General features: G+C 41.0%; 2 protein-coding genes across 2 annotated transcripts; one reads left to right on the plus strand and one right to left on the minus strand.

The window, feature by feature from the left end:
- Position 1: 1 nt before the first annotated feature.
- On the minus strand, positions 2-4,610 carry bphl (biphenyl hydrolase like). Its single transcript, XM_069152959.1, has 7 exons — positions 4,308-4,610; positions 3,133-3,236; positions 2,800-2,966; positions 1,688-1,841; positions 1,446-1,577; positions 876-999; positions 2-779 (listed from the first exon to the last, which is right to left on the minus strand). Exons 1-7 carry the CDS (start codon positions 4,388-4,390, stop codon positions 689-691), a joined length of 855 nt encoding a protein of 284 aa, XP_069009060.1. The 5' UTR covers positions 4,391-4,610; the 3' UTR covers positions 2-688.
- A 3,124-nt stretch (positions 4,611-7,734) lies between these two features.
- On the plus strand, positions 7,735-17,158 carry LOC138200368 (dual specificity protein phosphatase 22-B-like). The gene is made up of 7 exons (XM_069152963.1): positions 7,735-7,944; positions 8,032-8,065; positions 10,685-10,767; positions 12,872-12,921; positions 13,257-13,331; positions 13,881-14,052; positions 15,363-17,158. The coding sequence occupies exons 1-7, from the start codon at positions 7,924-7,926 to the stop codon at positions 15,528-15,530; spliced, it is 603 nt and encodes a 200-aa protein (XP_069009064.1). The 5' UTR covers positions 7,735-7,923; the 3' UTR covers positions 15,531-17,158.
- Positions 17,159-17,644: the final 486 nt, after the last annotated feature.

Genomic DNA, 17,644 nt, shown 5'->3' on the forward strand with positions numbered 1-17,644 from the left:
AACACGTAAAGTAGCTTCAGTAAAAAAAAAAAACAACCTTTAATAAAAAGAAAAGGCTTGAAAGTGGGTAACCAGGTCATTATTATCGCTAACAAACACTTTATTAATGATTTTTAGTGGGCAAATGATTGTGTCTATGTTGTAAAATACATTGGCAGGTGTTTATCCTTTTTTTTTTTTAGCTGATAATATTGCAGTTATAAATGTTCCAATAAGATCAAATCTGCAGTTATATTAATATATTGTTAATGAATTCCCCTCTGCAGCCTGAAGCGCATTCATGTGTAGTTTATATTAACTCTATAAAGCAATAATAAACAATTTCCAAACCATTAATGAATCCACTAATCATAATTAACAGTATAAACCCTTTATAAAGGCCTTGTTATTAGAAACTGGCACTTTAACTTAAATTCATGACAACACCTGTTTATTATAATTATTTAACATTGAATTCAAATTTAAGAGTAACAGAAAAAAAAATTCACCTATTTGCTTCACGCAAATGGGATAAAAAACAAAACAAAGATATTGTAATTATCTTCAATGTTTAGTTTTTAAACTGTGTGAATATTTTCGAGGAAGTAAGGTAGATAGATACTTTATTAATCCCCAAGGGGAAATCTTTTTCGCTGCAGCAGCATTTATAGATACAGGAACCTCGTAGTGAAATGCCCGACCAGTCGTTTCACTCTTCTAGAAAGTCCTCCACCAGTTTGTTGAATTCATCCGCATACCTCAGGTGGAGGTTGTGCTTTCCCTCTGGCATTACATGTAATCTGGATTATCAGGATGAAAAACTTCTTTTAGCTCGCGTTCAACAGTGAAATTCATAATCTGGAAGGTCAAATGTGATTTTGTGGTCGAGTTCTCACCGCGATCCTTTGACGTGTTTGAGGAGGTACTGCGGGTGGAGGCCGGGCACCATCGGGTCTTTATCTCCGTGGACGATGAGGGTCGGACAGCTGATGAGGGGCAGAAGCTCCGTGCAGACGCTCCCTAACCGGAGGACGTGGAAGGAAAACGACAAAATATGAACTCAGATTTATTTCTAACAAAGTTCGCGTGGCAGAAATTAGTCAAGGTTTGTTTTTTAACTTGTGTAATGAGTCCGTAACAGTACCGAGGAGAGGCAAGTTTATTTGTAGAGCACATTTCAACAACAAGGAAATTCAAAGTGCTTCACGTAAAACCATTAAAAGCATCTAAACATCAGGCAAAAGGAAAAAGGACATTTAAATACAATTAAGAACAAATGATTAAAAGATTCAAAAACAGTCATTAAAACATTAAAACAAGCTAAATATGGGATAAAAGTTGCGGTGCAGTTTAAGACCTCCTTAAATCTGTTTCAGCAGCAAACGGAAAAGTGTTCAGTCTTGATTTCAAGGATCTGAGAGTTGCAGCAGACCTGACAAGCTTCCTGTCGAGACACGAGTCCTCACCTTCTGGTCTGCTGGCGAACTGCGAGAACCCGTCCACCCAGGCCGCCCACGTCTCAGCGAAGAGCGGCGCTCCGTACACCTCCTCCATCGGCTTCCTCATCCTCACACTCCACTTGGAGACATCACGCACCGCTGTGTGTCCCCCCCCCAAAAAAAAACCCCCACAGATGCAGGATATAAAAACGATCATATATCACAGTTTATAAAGAGAGCTAGCAGTTATTGAGGATGGTTAAAAGTACCGTCGTAAAGCTTGAGGTCCTGCTGGGAAACGAAGGCGTTGGATCCCCACACGACCATCTTACGGATCAGGTCGGGGTTCCTCGCGGCTGCAACCAGAGACGTGATTCCTCCGTCGCTCCACCCCAGCAGAGAAAACTTCCTAAAGCCCAGCGACTGCAAAAAAAAGAGAAAAGAAATGAGAAACACTTTAACAGACTGTACCCGCTGTATAAAGGGAACTACTGCGAAACGCCGTCGATGGATAAAGAGAGGGAAGCCTCAAAAATTAAACTTTAAACTGAGCTTCTCAATGCAAAAACAGGGTGAGAAACTTATTACCCAGAATCCCTCTCTGCACTGGAGTCCATGTTTCTATTCCTGTTATACCGCTTGATAACTTGTCATGAAAGTAAACGTCAGCGAACACATGGTTAACCACTGAAAAAAACAACACGTACCTTTAAATAATAATAATAATCATAAATTACTTAAATGTAGAGACTGAACATACGATTTTCTTTGAAAAAAAAACAAGTGCACACTTATTTCTTGTCTTTTTACTGTTAACCTATTAAAATACTGAAAATAAAAGGAACGATAGGAAAGAAGAATCTATAAATCACAGGATCGCATAGACGTCAAGTTTCACATATTTTTTATCCCATAAACTGTCAGTAATTTTGCGACCTACGTTCGTGTGATGAAGACCTCATAGTGTGGTTCATGAGCAACTCGTTTCACGTGTAAACAAACCGTAGATGCAGCCAGATATTAAAAACACAGACAACCAAAATGGAGCCACTCAGATCAGTGTATAAATAAAACATCATTTAAGTCAGTTTCGGTTTTTAAAGCATGATTTCTTATCTGAGAAACTCATCCTTTAAAAGTCAGCAATACATGTTATAATAGCAAAATACAATAACTTTATTATAAGCGCATCATAATTATCCAGAAAAACAGTTATTGGACTTTGCTTTAAACGGGCAAACTTCTTTATAAACACATTTATATTTCCCCATTTTTATTCTGTATTTTTTTCAGAATAAAAGTCGCTGCTCTCAGATTTACACGCTCGTGTTCCTCTTTCATAACGTGAGCTCCAGCGGAGGCGTCTCGGTAAACAACCGACCTTCATCAGATCCACGGCATCCTTCGCATCCCTCTCGAAGAAGTCGGGGGGGAAGTCTCTGTCGGGGGGGCGCGACTGGCCGTAACCACGGGGATCCCAGCCGACGACAGTGAAGCGCTCTTTGTTCAGAGACTCGAGCTGAGGAGCAAAATCTGTCTTTGTGCTTCCTGTGGTGGAAAAGACATGAAGTGGGTTGAAGGGACGACTTCAAAAAGACCATCAGATATAAAGACACAGACACGAAGGGAAGAGACAAACGATCCGGAGGCCTTCGTATGTTGTTAAGAGGTTTACTGTCACGTCTACAAAGGGAGGTGCGTTGTTGGATTTTACCCAGAGCTCCAGGAAGCAGCAGCACGGCGTGGTTCCCGCTTCCTGTCCGCTCGTAGTACAGATCCACTCCGTTAACAGGCCGCCGGCCGGAGACCACCGACGAGCTGCAGGGAGGACGGGGGGAGGAGGGGGGGAGGAGGGGGGGGGGCAGTCAAAGAGGTCAAAGTGATGGGAAACAACAGAAGTTACAAAAAGTTACAGTAAAACCAAAGATTACAAAAACATTTTCAACAATTGTTCATCTCGTAGATCTTTAAAGGAAACTGTAGAAATCCTGCGTTTCACTGCTCTCAATACAAATTCTTGTAACTTGGACTTATTTCGTAGTATGATGTTGTGTTGTTGTGCGTTATTACAGCAGCTGTGCCTGGATGAACTGTAAATATAATGTTATTTACTTTCTCTACTTGCAGAATTCCTCCTCTTCAGGTCATTCTGAATATTAAACGTGTTTCATGCGGTGAAGAAGCATTTTAAACATTTCTAACACAATAGTTTAGATTTAAAAACGATTTAAAGACTGTTGCAAAGAAGTTTATTCTGTCCTCTTGAAAGGAGAAGCTCCTCCCACATTTAAGTCCACAAACAATTCTTTCCACTAATAAATAATAAACTTTACTTTTGTACAGCACCTTTTATACAAGAAATCAAGAAATGCGCCTCAAAGTGCACAAAACCAATTAATATTCAAAATTTTTGAAAAGAGTTTGTGGCTCATTATCTTGTAGGTGCATCTTCTATGTGGTTTCTGTTCCAGGGGTTTAACATCTTAACATGACAAGTTATGGATTTTTTAATTTTTTATTTGTTATTATTTTTTACATAAAACTTCAATTAAAACCAAAATACTATCAATACTGCTTCTATAACCACTTTATCATAATAATAATAATAATAATAATAATAATAATAAAATTACCCTATGTATATTCAGAGAAAGATTTTAAGAACTTCACCTATTATTTCATACAGCGTGTATAGAGCAATGACTGGACATATTGCGCCACCTAGTGGACTGAAATCAACAAGCGGTGAGATAAAGTACTGCAGGAAGAAGCACAAACACGCAGCTGAGAGCAGGGCAGGGATTTCCTGCTTCGTCCCTGCAGATTAGTAGAATAATGATGCACACAAACACTCTAATTTCTAATTTCTGTCAGTAAATCAGAAGTTACCAGAAGCGCTGCGTCGCCGTCGTGACTCTCTGAGCGTCACTTCTGCACTTCAACAACCGCCTCCCGACTACAAACAGCGCCATTCCTCCAGAGGTGCACGCAGAGAAGCAGTTCCTCGTCTGCAGATCTGTCAGCTGGTTAAATATTGAACAAAAGTCTCCATCTGACTGAAGTCCACGCAGTTCTCCACGCTTGCGTTTGTTTTGAAGGGAAATCCTTCAGGTGGGATCAGTTCGACACTTTCTACGTGGCCTTTATGGACAATTACATTTAAAGCGAAAGTACGAGGCCGAACCCTGAAGAAGGTTCATGTGGTCTGTTAATACTCACTAATAATACAACTGCTGAATATTCCTGCGAGGCTTCATTTTACCGAACCTTCAAAATAAAATAAAAAAGACTCAAACTGTTTAGTTTGTCTTCATGAGGATTATTAATTTCTAGAGGAATCTTCTTGACATTCAAACCTCAGATATCGACTCCTAATTCATTTTTCTTTTAAATATTCTTTTAAATGAAAATATTTAAATGTTTTCTTCCGTTTGCCACAATTTTATCTGACATTTGGGGAAGGTGACAGAATCTGGAAATTACTATAAATCACCATAATATTAAACTAAATATATCATATTTTAAATGGACTAGGCATGAAGAAATAGTCTCCTATTTGCTGTTAAGTATGCCACCCTATTTAATTAAAATAGCCTACTTATGTGGGATCAATGAGAAATCAGAGCTCGAACTCCAACTTGTCTTTAATTTGATCTGTTCTTGTGCATTTTTATTTATTAAATTAATTTTTTTCTTACATTTTTATTTTATTTTTATGTTTTTACTCTGCATGTCATTTTATTGCTGGGAAAGCACTTTGAGCTGCATTTCATGTATGAAAGCTGCTGTACAAATACTATTATTATTATTATGAATGCAGGAAACCAATGATTATCTGAACTTCCCTCAAACCCTCTTCTTCTTTTAAAAAAACGATTTAATCATGAAACACAGCCCCCCTTCCCCCCCCCCCCCACACACACCTACACACACAGCGATGCTCTGATCAAGGTGTGTTTAAAAAACAAAAAACAAAAAAACAAAACCATCCATTTTCTTTTCCAATATGTAATATGTTTATCAGTGACACGCTCTGAGGCCTGTGAGGCAGGCGACTTTTTGTAAACGCCTCCACGCTCCTCTGCCTGTCAGAGCGTCTGAGCTGTGCCACACACTGAACCACACACAGGAACACGAGACAAAAGCCAAGCTAAAAATATCTCCATCGCCTCGCAGCGACGTGATGAAGATGCAGCTATGATTTACTGGAAACGCAGCGGCTGAAAGGAGATTCAACTGGATGTCCACTGAGAATCAGATCAGAGGGGAGATTCTTAGTTTTAGTACAAAGATCAAGCTCATACGCAGATTCTAATTGAAGAAGGAAAACTGGTGAAGTGTCAAGATGAAGAAGATAAATAAATAGATAGATAGATAGATAGATAGATAGATAGATAGATAGATAGATAATAGATAGATAGATAGATAGATAGATAGATAGATAGATACTGTATTAATCCCACAAGGGGAAATTTTTTTCACTATAGCAGCATTATAGGTACAGGAAAGCAATAAAACAACAGTAAAATATTAAATATAAAAATGGTCAGTATATACAATAAAATAGAATAAAATAAAATAGAATAATTAAATTAAATTAAATTAAAACTAACTAAACAATTGTGCAAAGATTTAAACAAACAAGAAAACAGATAACCAACGGTGTTATTGTTGCGTGATAGATTTTGCCAGAGGTGAGTTATTGTACAGTCTTATTGCAGTGGGCAGGAATGATCTCCTGTATCAGGAATGATCTCCTGTATCAGGAATGATCTCCTGTATCAGGAACGATCTCCTGTATTGTTGATGTTGGTCTTCCAGTTCAGTCTGTTGTCATGGAGACACCAGGTACTTGTACTCCTCAACCATGTCCACCTCCTCTCCCAGAACTCTCAGCGGTTGTGGAGCCGTCGTCTTCCTCCTGAAGTCGACCACCATCTCTCTGGTCTTGGCCACGTTCAGGAGCAGGTGATTTCTTCCCACCCACTCCACAAAGTCCTCCACTACTGCCCTGTACTCCTCCTCCCGTCCATCCCTTATACATCCTACCACTGCAGAGTCATCAGAGAACTTCTGCAGATGTCTTGACTCTGAGTTGTTCTGGAAGTCAGTTGTGTAGAAGGTGAACAGGAAGGAGACAGAACAGTTCCCTGAGGAGCTCCAGTACCACTGACCACCGTATCAGACAGCACACTGCCCAGACGGACAAACTGTGGTCTGCCTGTCAGGTAGTCATTGATCCAGGAGACGGTGGACGTGTCCACCCCCACCACCCCCACCACCCGCAGCTTCTCACTCAGCAGCAGTGGTTGGATGGTGTTGAATGCACTGGAGAAATCAAAGAAAGTGATTCTCACAGAGTCACCGGTTCCATCCAGGTGAGACTGAGCTCGTTGCAGCAGGTAGATGATGGCGACATCCACTCCTTCATGAAGCTACATGTGAAGATTTCGCGGCCGTCTTGGTGGTTTTAGCCACATTTACTGCATGAATCTGGGCAAGCTGGTTTCACGGCAAAAATGTGAAATAGACACGCCTGTCTGCTACAGCAAAACGTGAGACAGCCACGCTCTGGCCTCTCAGGGCGTGACAGTTTCACGTTTTCCTGTAGTGGACGAAAATGACACCTACTGCCTGCATACAGACATGTGGATGAAACGTTTAGGAAACAGAAACATGGTTGAGGTTAGAAAACAAAAAAACAACTTCGAGAACAATGTTGTCACCTCCTGGATTCGAACTGCTGCCTCCCGCGTGGGAATCGCATTCAAAACTGTCCATTTTTTATTGGTCACGTGATCCTTCATTACGTTACATTTATGTGCCAAAGCGTGGCTATCTCACGTTTTTGCTCTAGCGGACAGGCGTGTCTATTTCACGTTTTGCCGCGACACCAGGTTGTGATTGGCACATTTTATAGTAGCTTGAAGATTTTCCTGCAGCAACTGAAGTAGATTCAAAATGGTACCCACAGAAAAACTCACTCATGATTTCAGATATTTTGGAGAATTCTCGGCCGTATGACCTCAAATTGAGATTTATTGCAGGTATTTTGAGCCTCGTTGAGAAGTGCTCCTTGTACGGTATAACAGCTCAGCAGATAGTGATAGCCGGGTGTGCCCCGCTGCTGCACGATCTGCTCTACCCCCCCCCCCCCCCCCCCCACCACCACCACCCCCCGCCACCTTCTGGCCCTCAACCATCTTTGTCTGGTCGGTATGTGCCTGTTCGCGGTCCCATGACCCGCTCCTGCTCTAAATATAAACCTCCAAGCACGGTGTGTCTCCGATAAGGTCACATTACATCATCCCGCGCGACATATTCTCAATGGAGCGGCAGTGGAAGGCTTCACGACACCTCGGGTCAAAGCCATGTAACCGTCAGCTGGTGACAGTCTGTGAGTCGAAGGGGGGAAAAGATGCTGCTGGATGATGCAGTCTGACCGACTCCAAACCTCCAAATTATGACCTTTAAGTCGTCTTAAACTTGAAGATCTTCGGCCGACATGGGGAATGGAATAAACAAGGTGCAGCGTCATAAAATGCGGGATTTAACGCTCCAGAAAATCATTCAAACTTTGATTTCCTGTCACGCGTGTTTGTTCTCTTTTCAGGTCCTGCCCGATCTGTATCTTGGAAATCTGAAAGGTGAGCTCTCGTGCTTCTTGTCATGCGAGTGAAGAATTTATTTATTTTCAGGATAAAGTAGTCGAGTGTTTCAGTTCCTCATACGGAGACGCATGTGGTGAGATGCTACGCTGAGCTCAGTTTCTATAGAGTGGAGAGGTCACTGCGTCAAGCTCAGTGATTGAAGTATTATATTCTGATGTAAAAAGAAGTGTTTTTTTTTTTTTTTTAAACTCTGCAGGTGTGTGTGTGTGTGTGTGTGTGTGTGTGTGAGCAGCTGGGGGAACATCATTGTTGCAGGCAGGTGTGGGTCTGTGAGTGTTGGTGTGGGAGGGGATGCCCCCTCCTCAGTGGGAGGGGGAGTTTCCCTTCTCTGAACTGTATTCCACATGTTTCCATAAAGCAGCGAATGCAATCAGTTAAAAAAAAACAAAACATGTTTTTACGCATAAAATCATGACTAAACAGGAAATGTCTGAACTATATGAATGACTTTTTGTCGACTCTCGACATGTTCAAGGAATCGCTGTCGAATCGGAAATGTGACAAATCTTTAACGTGAACGGGGCCTTTGATCTTTCTTTTATCCTCCTGACTAAGTATCTTGAACTTTTTTGTTTATGCACAACAGAAGAAATGAACTTGAGAAAACGTTTTAAAGTATTTTGACTGACAAGCTGTGCTGTGGTGTTTGAAGATAACTGAGCTGCCTTTGGAAAACTTCACGGCATGCACGATGAACTGAATGCATTATTGCAGCTTTCTTGTCCATTTTTATTAGCATGCTTAAGAAAATTTACTTTATTTTGATCATTTATGGTGTTTTTTAGGAATTAAATGCATCTCTATTTTGCTAGGTGCTTTTTTTTGTCAGTCTACTATTAATATTTCTGTAAATAAATATAATATTCAACTAGAAGGGCACTCAGAGCCCAATAATCTTCTCTTCTATTGATTGCAAATCTGCAACTGCAGCCACTTTATATGTCGGGATATATCTCCAAAACTATTGTAATGTCAAAGTATGATCCTCACTGAAACCTCACATCTCAGCTGTTGTACTGTGGCTCCATTTCTCTTATTAAACTGCACTTCAGGCCCTGAGATCTTGAATGATGTCTGATTGATGACATTCCTTTTGAATTTATTTCCATCGCCATTTGGAAATATTTTATCATCCTTTTGAAATAACGGCGAGAAACGAGGACCCACCCTTGTTTCAACCCGAAGATTGAAATGATGTAAGCAAGCACGTGACTTTCTGGTACCCATGAATGTGAGTTGTGGTTTGATTTTGCTAGAATAGCCTGTGTTTTGTCACTAATTAACTTCACTGCCATCTACTGGATTGTAAGACGTACTGCATTCAGTAGGCAAATATTCTATCTCGCAATGTTGTTAAAAAAGTAAAAAAGAATTCATGGATCCGCCTTCAAATTTATTGGCTTATTCTTTGATTGATCTATTCTGCATCCTTCCACCAAATTTCATGAAATTTGGGCCGCAAGATTTTCTGTAATCTGGCTGACAAACAAACAAACAAACTTTAAAATTTAAAGGTACAAAGCTGCAGGAATTCCACCGGAGTTTAGAAGTTGTTACCGCAACTCGGCTAAAATAGTTTTGTTAGCTTAAGAAGGAGTTTAGTGGGGTGTTTTTTTAATTTGCATCAAAAACATAAAGTAAAGAAAAACTAAGATTTTGGTTCATTTAATTGGATATTTTAAAATGATTAATTTATTTAATATTTAAAATATTAAGTTTAGTTTTATAGCTTTACTCTTGATCTCACCAGCTGATATTCACCTCGTATATTTGTCATGTTTTACTGACGGCTGTCTATTTTTGCCATCTTTTTATAGTTAATGCTGATATAAAATGTTTTCGCAGTAGTTATACATTTCTAATGATGCCAAAAACTCCGATTTCAGTCTGAAACCATTGTTGACCGGATGTCTGACGTCTGCGTCCTGACTTTGAGTGCAGCGTTGCTGCTCTGTGACAGAAGAAGAAAGGCAGTTTCATAATACCACCTTCAATTTGATATCAACCGCCTGACAGCCAATACAAATATCTTTTTCATGACACATTGATGGCATTTAATGACCTTGAAGTCTCTGGCAGACAGACACTTAAGATTGTATTTCCTCCCTGTGTCCTCTGAACATTTATAGCACTCATATTGTTTTCCTTTCTAGGTTGTAATCTGTTATTTATGAATTCTAGTGATGTCGAAATATGATGATTTGTATGAGTTTGGCTGGCAGGAGGAGCATTCTGCAAAACTTGCAAAGCATGAGAAAAAATGTTGTGGGCACATCTGTCCAGGGCAGAAAACATTTGGCTTCCTTTTAAAGAACAAAATTTGATTAGAACATTTACTGTTTCATGCTTTTGGGCCAAGCTGTTGGACGGTTTTAGAAACACTGGTTTTCCGGTTTTTCTTTCAGTTCAAAACAAGAGCAAAACTTTGAAGCCATAAAGCCACATTTGCAGGGAGGTCTTGAAGGAGGGGGGTGGGGGGATAGGGGCCTGTTGTCGGGCAGAAAATGCTGAATTTAGTCTGGATATCACGTGGTGTGATTTGTGATTGGACGCGAGGTACATTTTTGATTTCTTGATTCTCTCACCGATCCGCAGATGCTCGAGACAAAGAGCTGCTGGCTCAGCACAACATCAGCCACATCCTGTCCATCCACGACACAGCTGCACCCGTCCTGGAGGTGAGGCCCCGTCTCCGTGTACCTTCTAACGACCTGCACGACCTCTGACCTCCAGCATCACCTCCACCACCTCCTCCGAACTCACTCGGTGTCCCCGCTGATTGAAACTCATTCTGAAAGTGTCAAATCACTTCTAACAGCTGTCATCTTTATCAAATCATCTGTCAATCAATAACAGCTGATTTAAGAGAAGAAATCTCCAACGCGCACCTGAAAATCACTGAACAAACTACTCATTTGTTTTGTTAATCATCTAGTGGATGAATCAATGAATCACCTCAGGCTTCAGTTATTGCCACCTTCAACAATCGATTTATTATACAAGGACACTTCAATATGATTAATGTTTCAATAGGTGTGAAAGTCAGATGTTTTGTCAGTCACAAGATCTGGAATCCACCAGCTTCCACCGAACGAGCTGTTTTCAGGCAGACGTGATCGTATGAAAATCTATATTTCAGTCGGTGCAGCTGTGATGCAGATGCACGTCTTCATGTTCATATTTCTCACACAAGACACTTTTAGCTTGTTGAAAGTAAATCTGCATGAAGGGAAAAAAAATGGTTTCTGGCTCCTTAATGCTGCATTTTAAGGTGTTTTTCGATCATGTGTGTGGATTTAATACTTCTGGTTGAAAGTAGGAATTGATTTCTATTTGATCAGTGCAGTATTTGTTTATGGTCATTAGATGCTGTTAACGTGTGTTAGTAATCAATACGCCTATAATAGATATAGAAGAAACTGCTTATTCACTATTGATGATTTTTAAATATATAAACCTGCGATTATTTATGAAATGTTCCACCTCGGTTTGGATTCATCGAACATTTTCCGTCCTGAAATGTTTCTCCTCGGACTCCTTTTTGGAAACCTTGAATCCGTCTGACGTGTTCGGCGTCCGCTTTCACAACTTTCATCTTTTCTTGCTGAAAGCGAAGCACGAAAAAGATTTCTGTGCACTTTCTCTGTCCGTGCTAGCATGTTTCAGAGAAACAGCAACTCGTATTAACGGTATCACTACCCAAACCGGTCAACCACCAAAACTTTGACGAAGGTTTTGGGGCCTCCGAGCTGAGCAGTCATCTCAGCGGTCCGTCGATCCCAAACACAAGACCTGATCGGGTTGCATATTTTAAATTTTTTTTTTTATGCATGACGCAGCTTTCTCGTGGCATAACGATGACTCAGGTCTGTTGTCGACCAAATGGCCAGATGGGACGGCGGATTTGCATACTTAACAGTCAAACTGCTGACTACACGATTTCTTGGAAGCTAGAGTGATGGTTCCTGAGAGAGGAAGGTAGAATTTGCAACCACCAAGTCTCTGAGGTCGGATGAGTCGGTGGTTCTAATTAACATACTGAAAAATAAAACCAAGAGGCCATTTTAGTGGAGCACAATTTGAGCTTTAAAATAAAAGAAAAGAGCTTTTTGCAAGTAAAGCGAATGTTTATGAACACTGTTTTGGGAGTGTATTTAACAAACGCTGAGTCGGGGTCAGGATGAGTTTTAAGAGCGATGCTGCAAAATATATGAAGACCCGGCTCCTTATGTTCAACCTGAGCATGAGTCTGAGGGCTGGTGTGTGTGTGTGTGTGTGTGTGTGTGTGTGTGTGTGTGTGTGTGTGTGTGTGTGTGTGCGTGTGATCTGACCCGTCTGATGCTCGTTATGTCCCAGAGGGCTCTGAGGGTATTTATTTGCAGCGTTGCAGTCATACCGGGACAAAGTAGTTTCTGTCCACTGCATGTTACCATCAGCTGCCAGGTGCACAGTACAGTACCTAAAAACACACACACACACACACACACACACACACACACACACACACACACACACACGCACACGCACACACACACAGAGAGAGAAAGAGGCTGACATCGTTATGTCATGACCTGCCACACCAGCAGTGTCAGAGAGGGCAACGTTTCAGGGACCCTCCCAAATGAAACAAAAACAGGAAGTGTGTTAATCCCAGTGTTCGCACGGTGTCAGACCCCTCGCCCATTATAACACTAATTAATCGAACATATCTGTGTTTTACGAGTTTAAACTGATCCTTTCCTCCCTCCCCTCCTCCCCTCCCCCTCCCCATCCCACCGACAGGACATGACGTACCTTTGCATATCTGCTGCTGACCACTCCAAGCAAAACCTGTGAGTACTTAATAGAAGATTAAACAATATGGGACGTACTCACCATCTAATCATCTGCCAGCGGGTGTAACTGCCCCCCCCCAAAAAAAAGATCCAACCTGAGTCTTATTATTGATTTCAGTTCACGTATATATATATATATAAAATAAAAAAATGTGTGCCTCATCAACACATTTGTTTTTATTGTTTAGAACATTTCTTTACAGATCGAGTAATTCCAACCAAATAACTCTACAGCCACCAACAAATCATGAAATAAATCATGACACTTATATTGTTTTCAGGTTGGACATCAGTTAAATATTGTAATAGAGTGTTTCCTATGATTTCACCAGGACTCAGTACTTCAGAGACGGCATCATGTTCATCCACGAGTCGCGGCTGAAAGGTGAAGGCTGCCTCGTCCACTGGTGAGCACGTAATCTCATAATCCTGTTTCTTATATGTTAAATATTAAAATCACATGCTGAAAGTAGAACCTTGTTAAACATGGGAGAACTTTACTGGAGGTTTTTTTTTTGGCATCATTTTACATAAAAATAAAACATTAATTTCAGATTTTACTTCAAAAACTGATGACACTAAGTCATAAAGTGTTTTATATTAAGTACATGTTACAAAACCAGGTTTATATGCGTGTGAGGATGTTGAAAAGAAGAAGCACATGTCGATTTTTGTTAAATTTACCATAACGGTATATTTGAATGGAGGTCCTTGTATCTTATTGAGCCAAATTTCATTTTCAGCCACATGACTATCATCAAAGCTGATCTGCCTGCTGAGATTCTTTTGCTGAAAGCTTTCATCGTAAATTTCAAACGTGCAGAATCAGAATTTTAACCACAAGCTTTAGTTTAAAAAAGAAGAAAAAAAAAAGAGAGGAGTTTCACTTCTGAATGTTGAGATGATTACTGAAGCTGCCTACCGTCGAAGCTGTGAGAGGGTCTGTGCTCTCTCAGCGTGGCAGGAGTGTCCCGCAGCGTGACGCTGGTGGTGGCCTACATCATGACGGTGACGGGCCGCGGATGGGTGGAGTCTCTGGCGGCGGTGAGGTCGGCCCGGCCGTGCGCTGGACCCAACCTGGGCTTCCTGAGGCAGCTGGAGGAGTTCGAGAACATGGAGCTGACAGAGGTGAGCGACGCGTGGAGGTGGAACATTTCATGAAATTAAACTCCACATTTCGATGGTATTGGTTGGACTTCTTTTTTGCAACATGAACCAATATTCAATATATTTGAATTCTGTGTGCGCTCATTTAACGGACGTGCAGGATGTGACGCACGAGACCAAAGTTGGTGCGTGTTGGAAACATCCTCCGATCATCAGTCTTCTGTCGTAAAACAAGGAAACGTGAAATAAAAACAGCTGATGTGGCTCTTTGAGATTTTGATAGAAACCTAATGAACCCCTCGGGAGCAGCAGCAGGCTGTGAGGCGGTTTCAGTGAAAAGTCCGGGATCGTCACTCGTCCAAAGAAAAGCATCAGATTCTTGCACGCTGGACAACTGAAGGCTTGAAACAAAATCAGGTTGTACAAAGCAATCAGCAAATATACAATACTCCTTCAAATGGGAGTAATATCACGCAGCCATGAACTGTATAAAAATGTACGTAGTCTCTGGGTCTGAAAAGGGAAGCGATGCAGAAGTGTAATACCGCTGAGGGGCCACTAGGGGCTGGATCCACGAAAACCTCTGGCTCCATAGACTCCCGTTGAAAAAGTGTCAACTTTTCTCCCGAAATACAAAGTCAGTAAATGTTTTCCACGAGTCTTTGTGGTGTCATTAGATAAACTCCCTCCTTCTGATCAGTGTTTCCTTCTGGGAATTCATTCATATCAGTCATTAGATATTAGGCCTCAAAGAGAGCCATGTTTGGGGGCGTGTCTGGTTTGATTGACATTGACATTTTCAAGCCTCGAGTTGGGCGTCTCGTCCCTCGTCGTCTTGCTATTTTCGGAGCCAGAAGTGACCATATTTGGACGAACTGGGGAGGAGTAAGCGACGGAGCCAGCCCCTAGTGGCCTTCAGTAGTATTGCACTTTCTGCAGTGGCTTGTCGCCCCCTCCCCAGCTCCGCCCTGTCGTCCAAATATGGTCACTTCTGGCTCCAAAATAGCAAGATGTCGAGGGACGAAGGGAATAACAACGTTTTAAACCTCACCTACTTCCAAATTTGGGGCGCGTTTGTCTGAAAGGCTACAAGAAAAAAGATCAAACCGGACGTCAGAAGCGACGCCGGAGGTTTCAGGTTCTGTTCGGTGACCCGACGAGCGTTGTTTGTTTCCGAACTTGCCGTCGCCACCGTTTTCTGCAGGTGTCGCCGGAACAACAACAACCAGGCCCGACGTCTCACTTCAACTGCAGCTCAGACGGAGACTCCGTCGTTCTTAGATCACATATATCTATTTTACACTTGAACACTCGCTCTGCTCTCCTCGCAGTACCGAGCCTGGTGGACCGAGCGGTACGGCAAGAACTCGTTCAATGACGACGACGAGATCGAGACGCTTTTGACCCGGAAATCCACCAACAGCGGCAGCGGAAGCGGTGGCAGCAGCAACGCCATGGCAACCAGCATCACTCCTGCTCTGACCACAAATGGCACCTGATTTAAAAAAACAAAAAACAAAAAAACCGTCTCCTGCTCGGACCATTAAAAACCAGACCAGCTGTTTGACACCAGGAACACTTGTCCCGTCCCGTACAGAAATCCGCCCTTGTGTGTGTTGAATCTCACGTTTGCACCGGCGGCCGTCGTGCGATGGGGGATTTTATTTCACTGTCGTCAGTTCCCTTCGTCATGTCACAACCTCGCTTCTAACTGTCAAAACAACATGCAAGGGCAGTCAAGCACGACGCCAGGGAAGTACATACATACAGTCCAGAGTGTGAACACACACACACACACACACACACACAATTCCCCTCCCCCCCCCGTCAGTTGTGTTATGTGGCGTCTTGGACTTGAAATATGAGTATGACTTTCTATAGGCGGTGTGGGAGCCGAAGAAGTGAAACAATATCCGATTTTTTAAATTTGTATTAACTGCACTATTATTCCTGAATTGAAGTATTTGATTCGATTTTTGTTTTTGTTTTGTTTGTGTCGTTAAAAGTGTGCACGGCAATTAGAAGTTTATTTAATCCATATTTTCTTTTAAATAAACGTGAGATTCGAATTCATCGAGTGAATATTTAAAAAAGTATTTTTTTAGAGTCGTTTTTAGAGTCGGGGTTTCTAAATCGAAAGTGCGGATCGACTCGAGAGTTGACGGAGTTTATCGTGAGAGGTCGTGAGATCAGAAACATGTTGATATGTTCAAACTTTCCTCTGCTGTCATTTTTTCTTTCCTCTTGTTAATTTGAAGTATTTCGGGCGTCGAAACACCGTTCAAGGAAACAAGGAAATGAAATCAGTGAGTAAAAGTACTGGTTCGGTCCCTCCGACTAATAAAACATTAGATACTTCTATATTTCATCTAGTTTGAACTACTTGATATAAAGTCAGTTTAGTCCAGTGACTTCCAACCTATGGCTCAGGCCCCCTCCAGTTGGTCACAACATAAGTCTGAAGGGTCGTGAGATGATTAAATGGGTGCAGTTCTGACACAAATCTTTGCCTCTTGGGAAATATTGCATCATATTTGACCTCTCATAACTCCTCGTAGTTATTTTTTAAATGACTCTCATCAAATCTCCGTCTTCTACTCAACGGTGTGAAAACACGTCGAGTCACTGACAGAAAACTGGACTCTCATCACCTCCATGGCTTCAATATTTAACAAAGGATGATATTTTATAAGCTAAATTTTATATTTAAAAAAAGAAATCTCACTCTACATAATGATGAAATATTTTATGATGAAATAATGACAGCAGGCATTCTGCCAAATAAGCTATTTTTCCTTCTTTAAACAGGCATTTCTACATTTTTGCTGGTAAATATTGGTAATTATTTTATGACATTACAGTTCAAAGGTTGGGAACCTGATTTAGCCGGTAGTGGAAAATAACTAAGTACATATACTCAAGGGAGGTTACAGTACTTAAGTACAAATCTGATGATTTTGTACTTGAGTATTTCTATTTTATGGAAACTAAATGTTGTACTTTTTCCCTTCCAGTGAAAAACATGCATCTCCAAATTTGGTGGTTTTGACTATACAAAATATAAATGTTCCTTTATGGGTTAAGAAACTTCAACTTTTTCCAGCTAAATAAACCGTTTTAAAACCAACTTGGATTCGCTGGAAATTTCATTGTTTTTCTGAGCTTGTTGACTTTTTGGAGATACGCTGTTCTTATAGAACAAAACAAAATGATAAACATTATGCATTTAATGATGCATTAATGTTGATTCAACTAACCAACAGGACATAAAATAGTTCAAATAAGCTCAACCTTAGATAACTACAGCAGTAAAATGCACATTTGAAGCAGTGATATGAATCCAAGAACATTATATATAACTGAGCATTTAATGAATTTACTTTTGTTACTTTTAATTAAGTAATGTTTCTAATGCCGGAGTATTTTTCACAGTTTGGTAGCCTATTAAAACTTAAATAAAGCACTTGCCTACAGCCTCCTGGAATTTAAATGAATTCAAGTCACAGTTTATTGTAATCTTCTGTGTGTGTCAGTTACTCTCGACATAAGATATAATCTCCACTGTTCTGTATCTTTCTCCAATGGCACCAAACGTCTCTTTCTGGCAGCATCA

Source organism: Embiotoca jacksoni, unplaced genomic scaffold, assembly GCF_022577435.1.
Source record: "Embiotoca jacksoni isolate LCO1_2020_lvr unplaced genomic scaffold, fEmbJac1.0.p SCAF_19, whole genome shotgun sequence".
Classification (NCBI taxonomy): Eukaryota; Metazoa; Chordata; class Actinopteri; family Embiotocidae; genus Embiotoca; species Embiotoca jacksoni.

Bases quoted from the DNA above. Each gene is read 5' to 3' on its own strand.
- LOC138200368 (XM_069152963.1), top strand. From the start codon at position 7,924: ATGGGGAATGGAATAAACAAG. The intron at 7,945-8,031 runs GTGCAGCGTCAT...TTCTCTTTTCAG, and splicing joins TGGGGAATGGAATAAACAAG to GTCCTGCCCGATCTGTATCT. The intron at 8,066-10,684 runs GTGAGCTCTCGT...ACCGATCCGCAG, and splicing joins GTATCTTGGAAATCTGAAAG to ATGCTCGAGACAAAGAGCTG.
- bphl (XM_069152959.1), bottom strand. From the start codon at position 4,390: ATGGCGCTGTTTGTAGTCGGGAGGCGGTTGTTGAAGTGCAGAAGTGAC. The intron at 2,967-3,132 runs GTAAAATCCAAC...TTTCCACCACAG, and splicing joins GCTGCTTCCTGGAGCTCTGG to GAAGCACAAAGACAGATTTT. The intron at 1,842-2,799 runs GTCGGTTGTTTA...TTTTTTTTGCAG, and splicing joins ATGCCGTGGATCTGATGAAG to TCGCTGGGCTTTAGGAAGTT.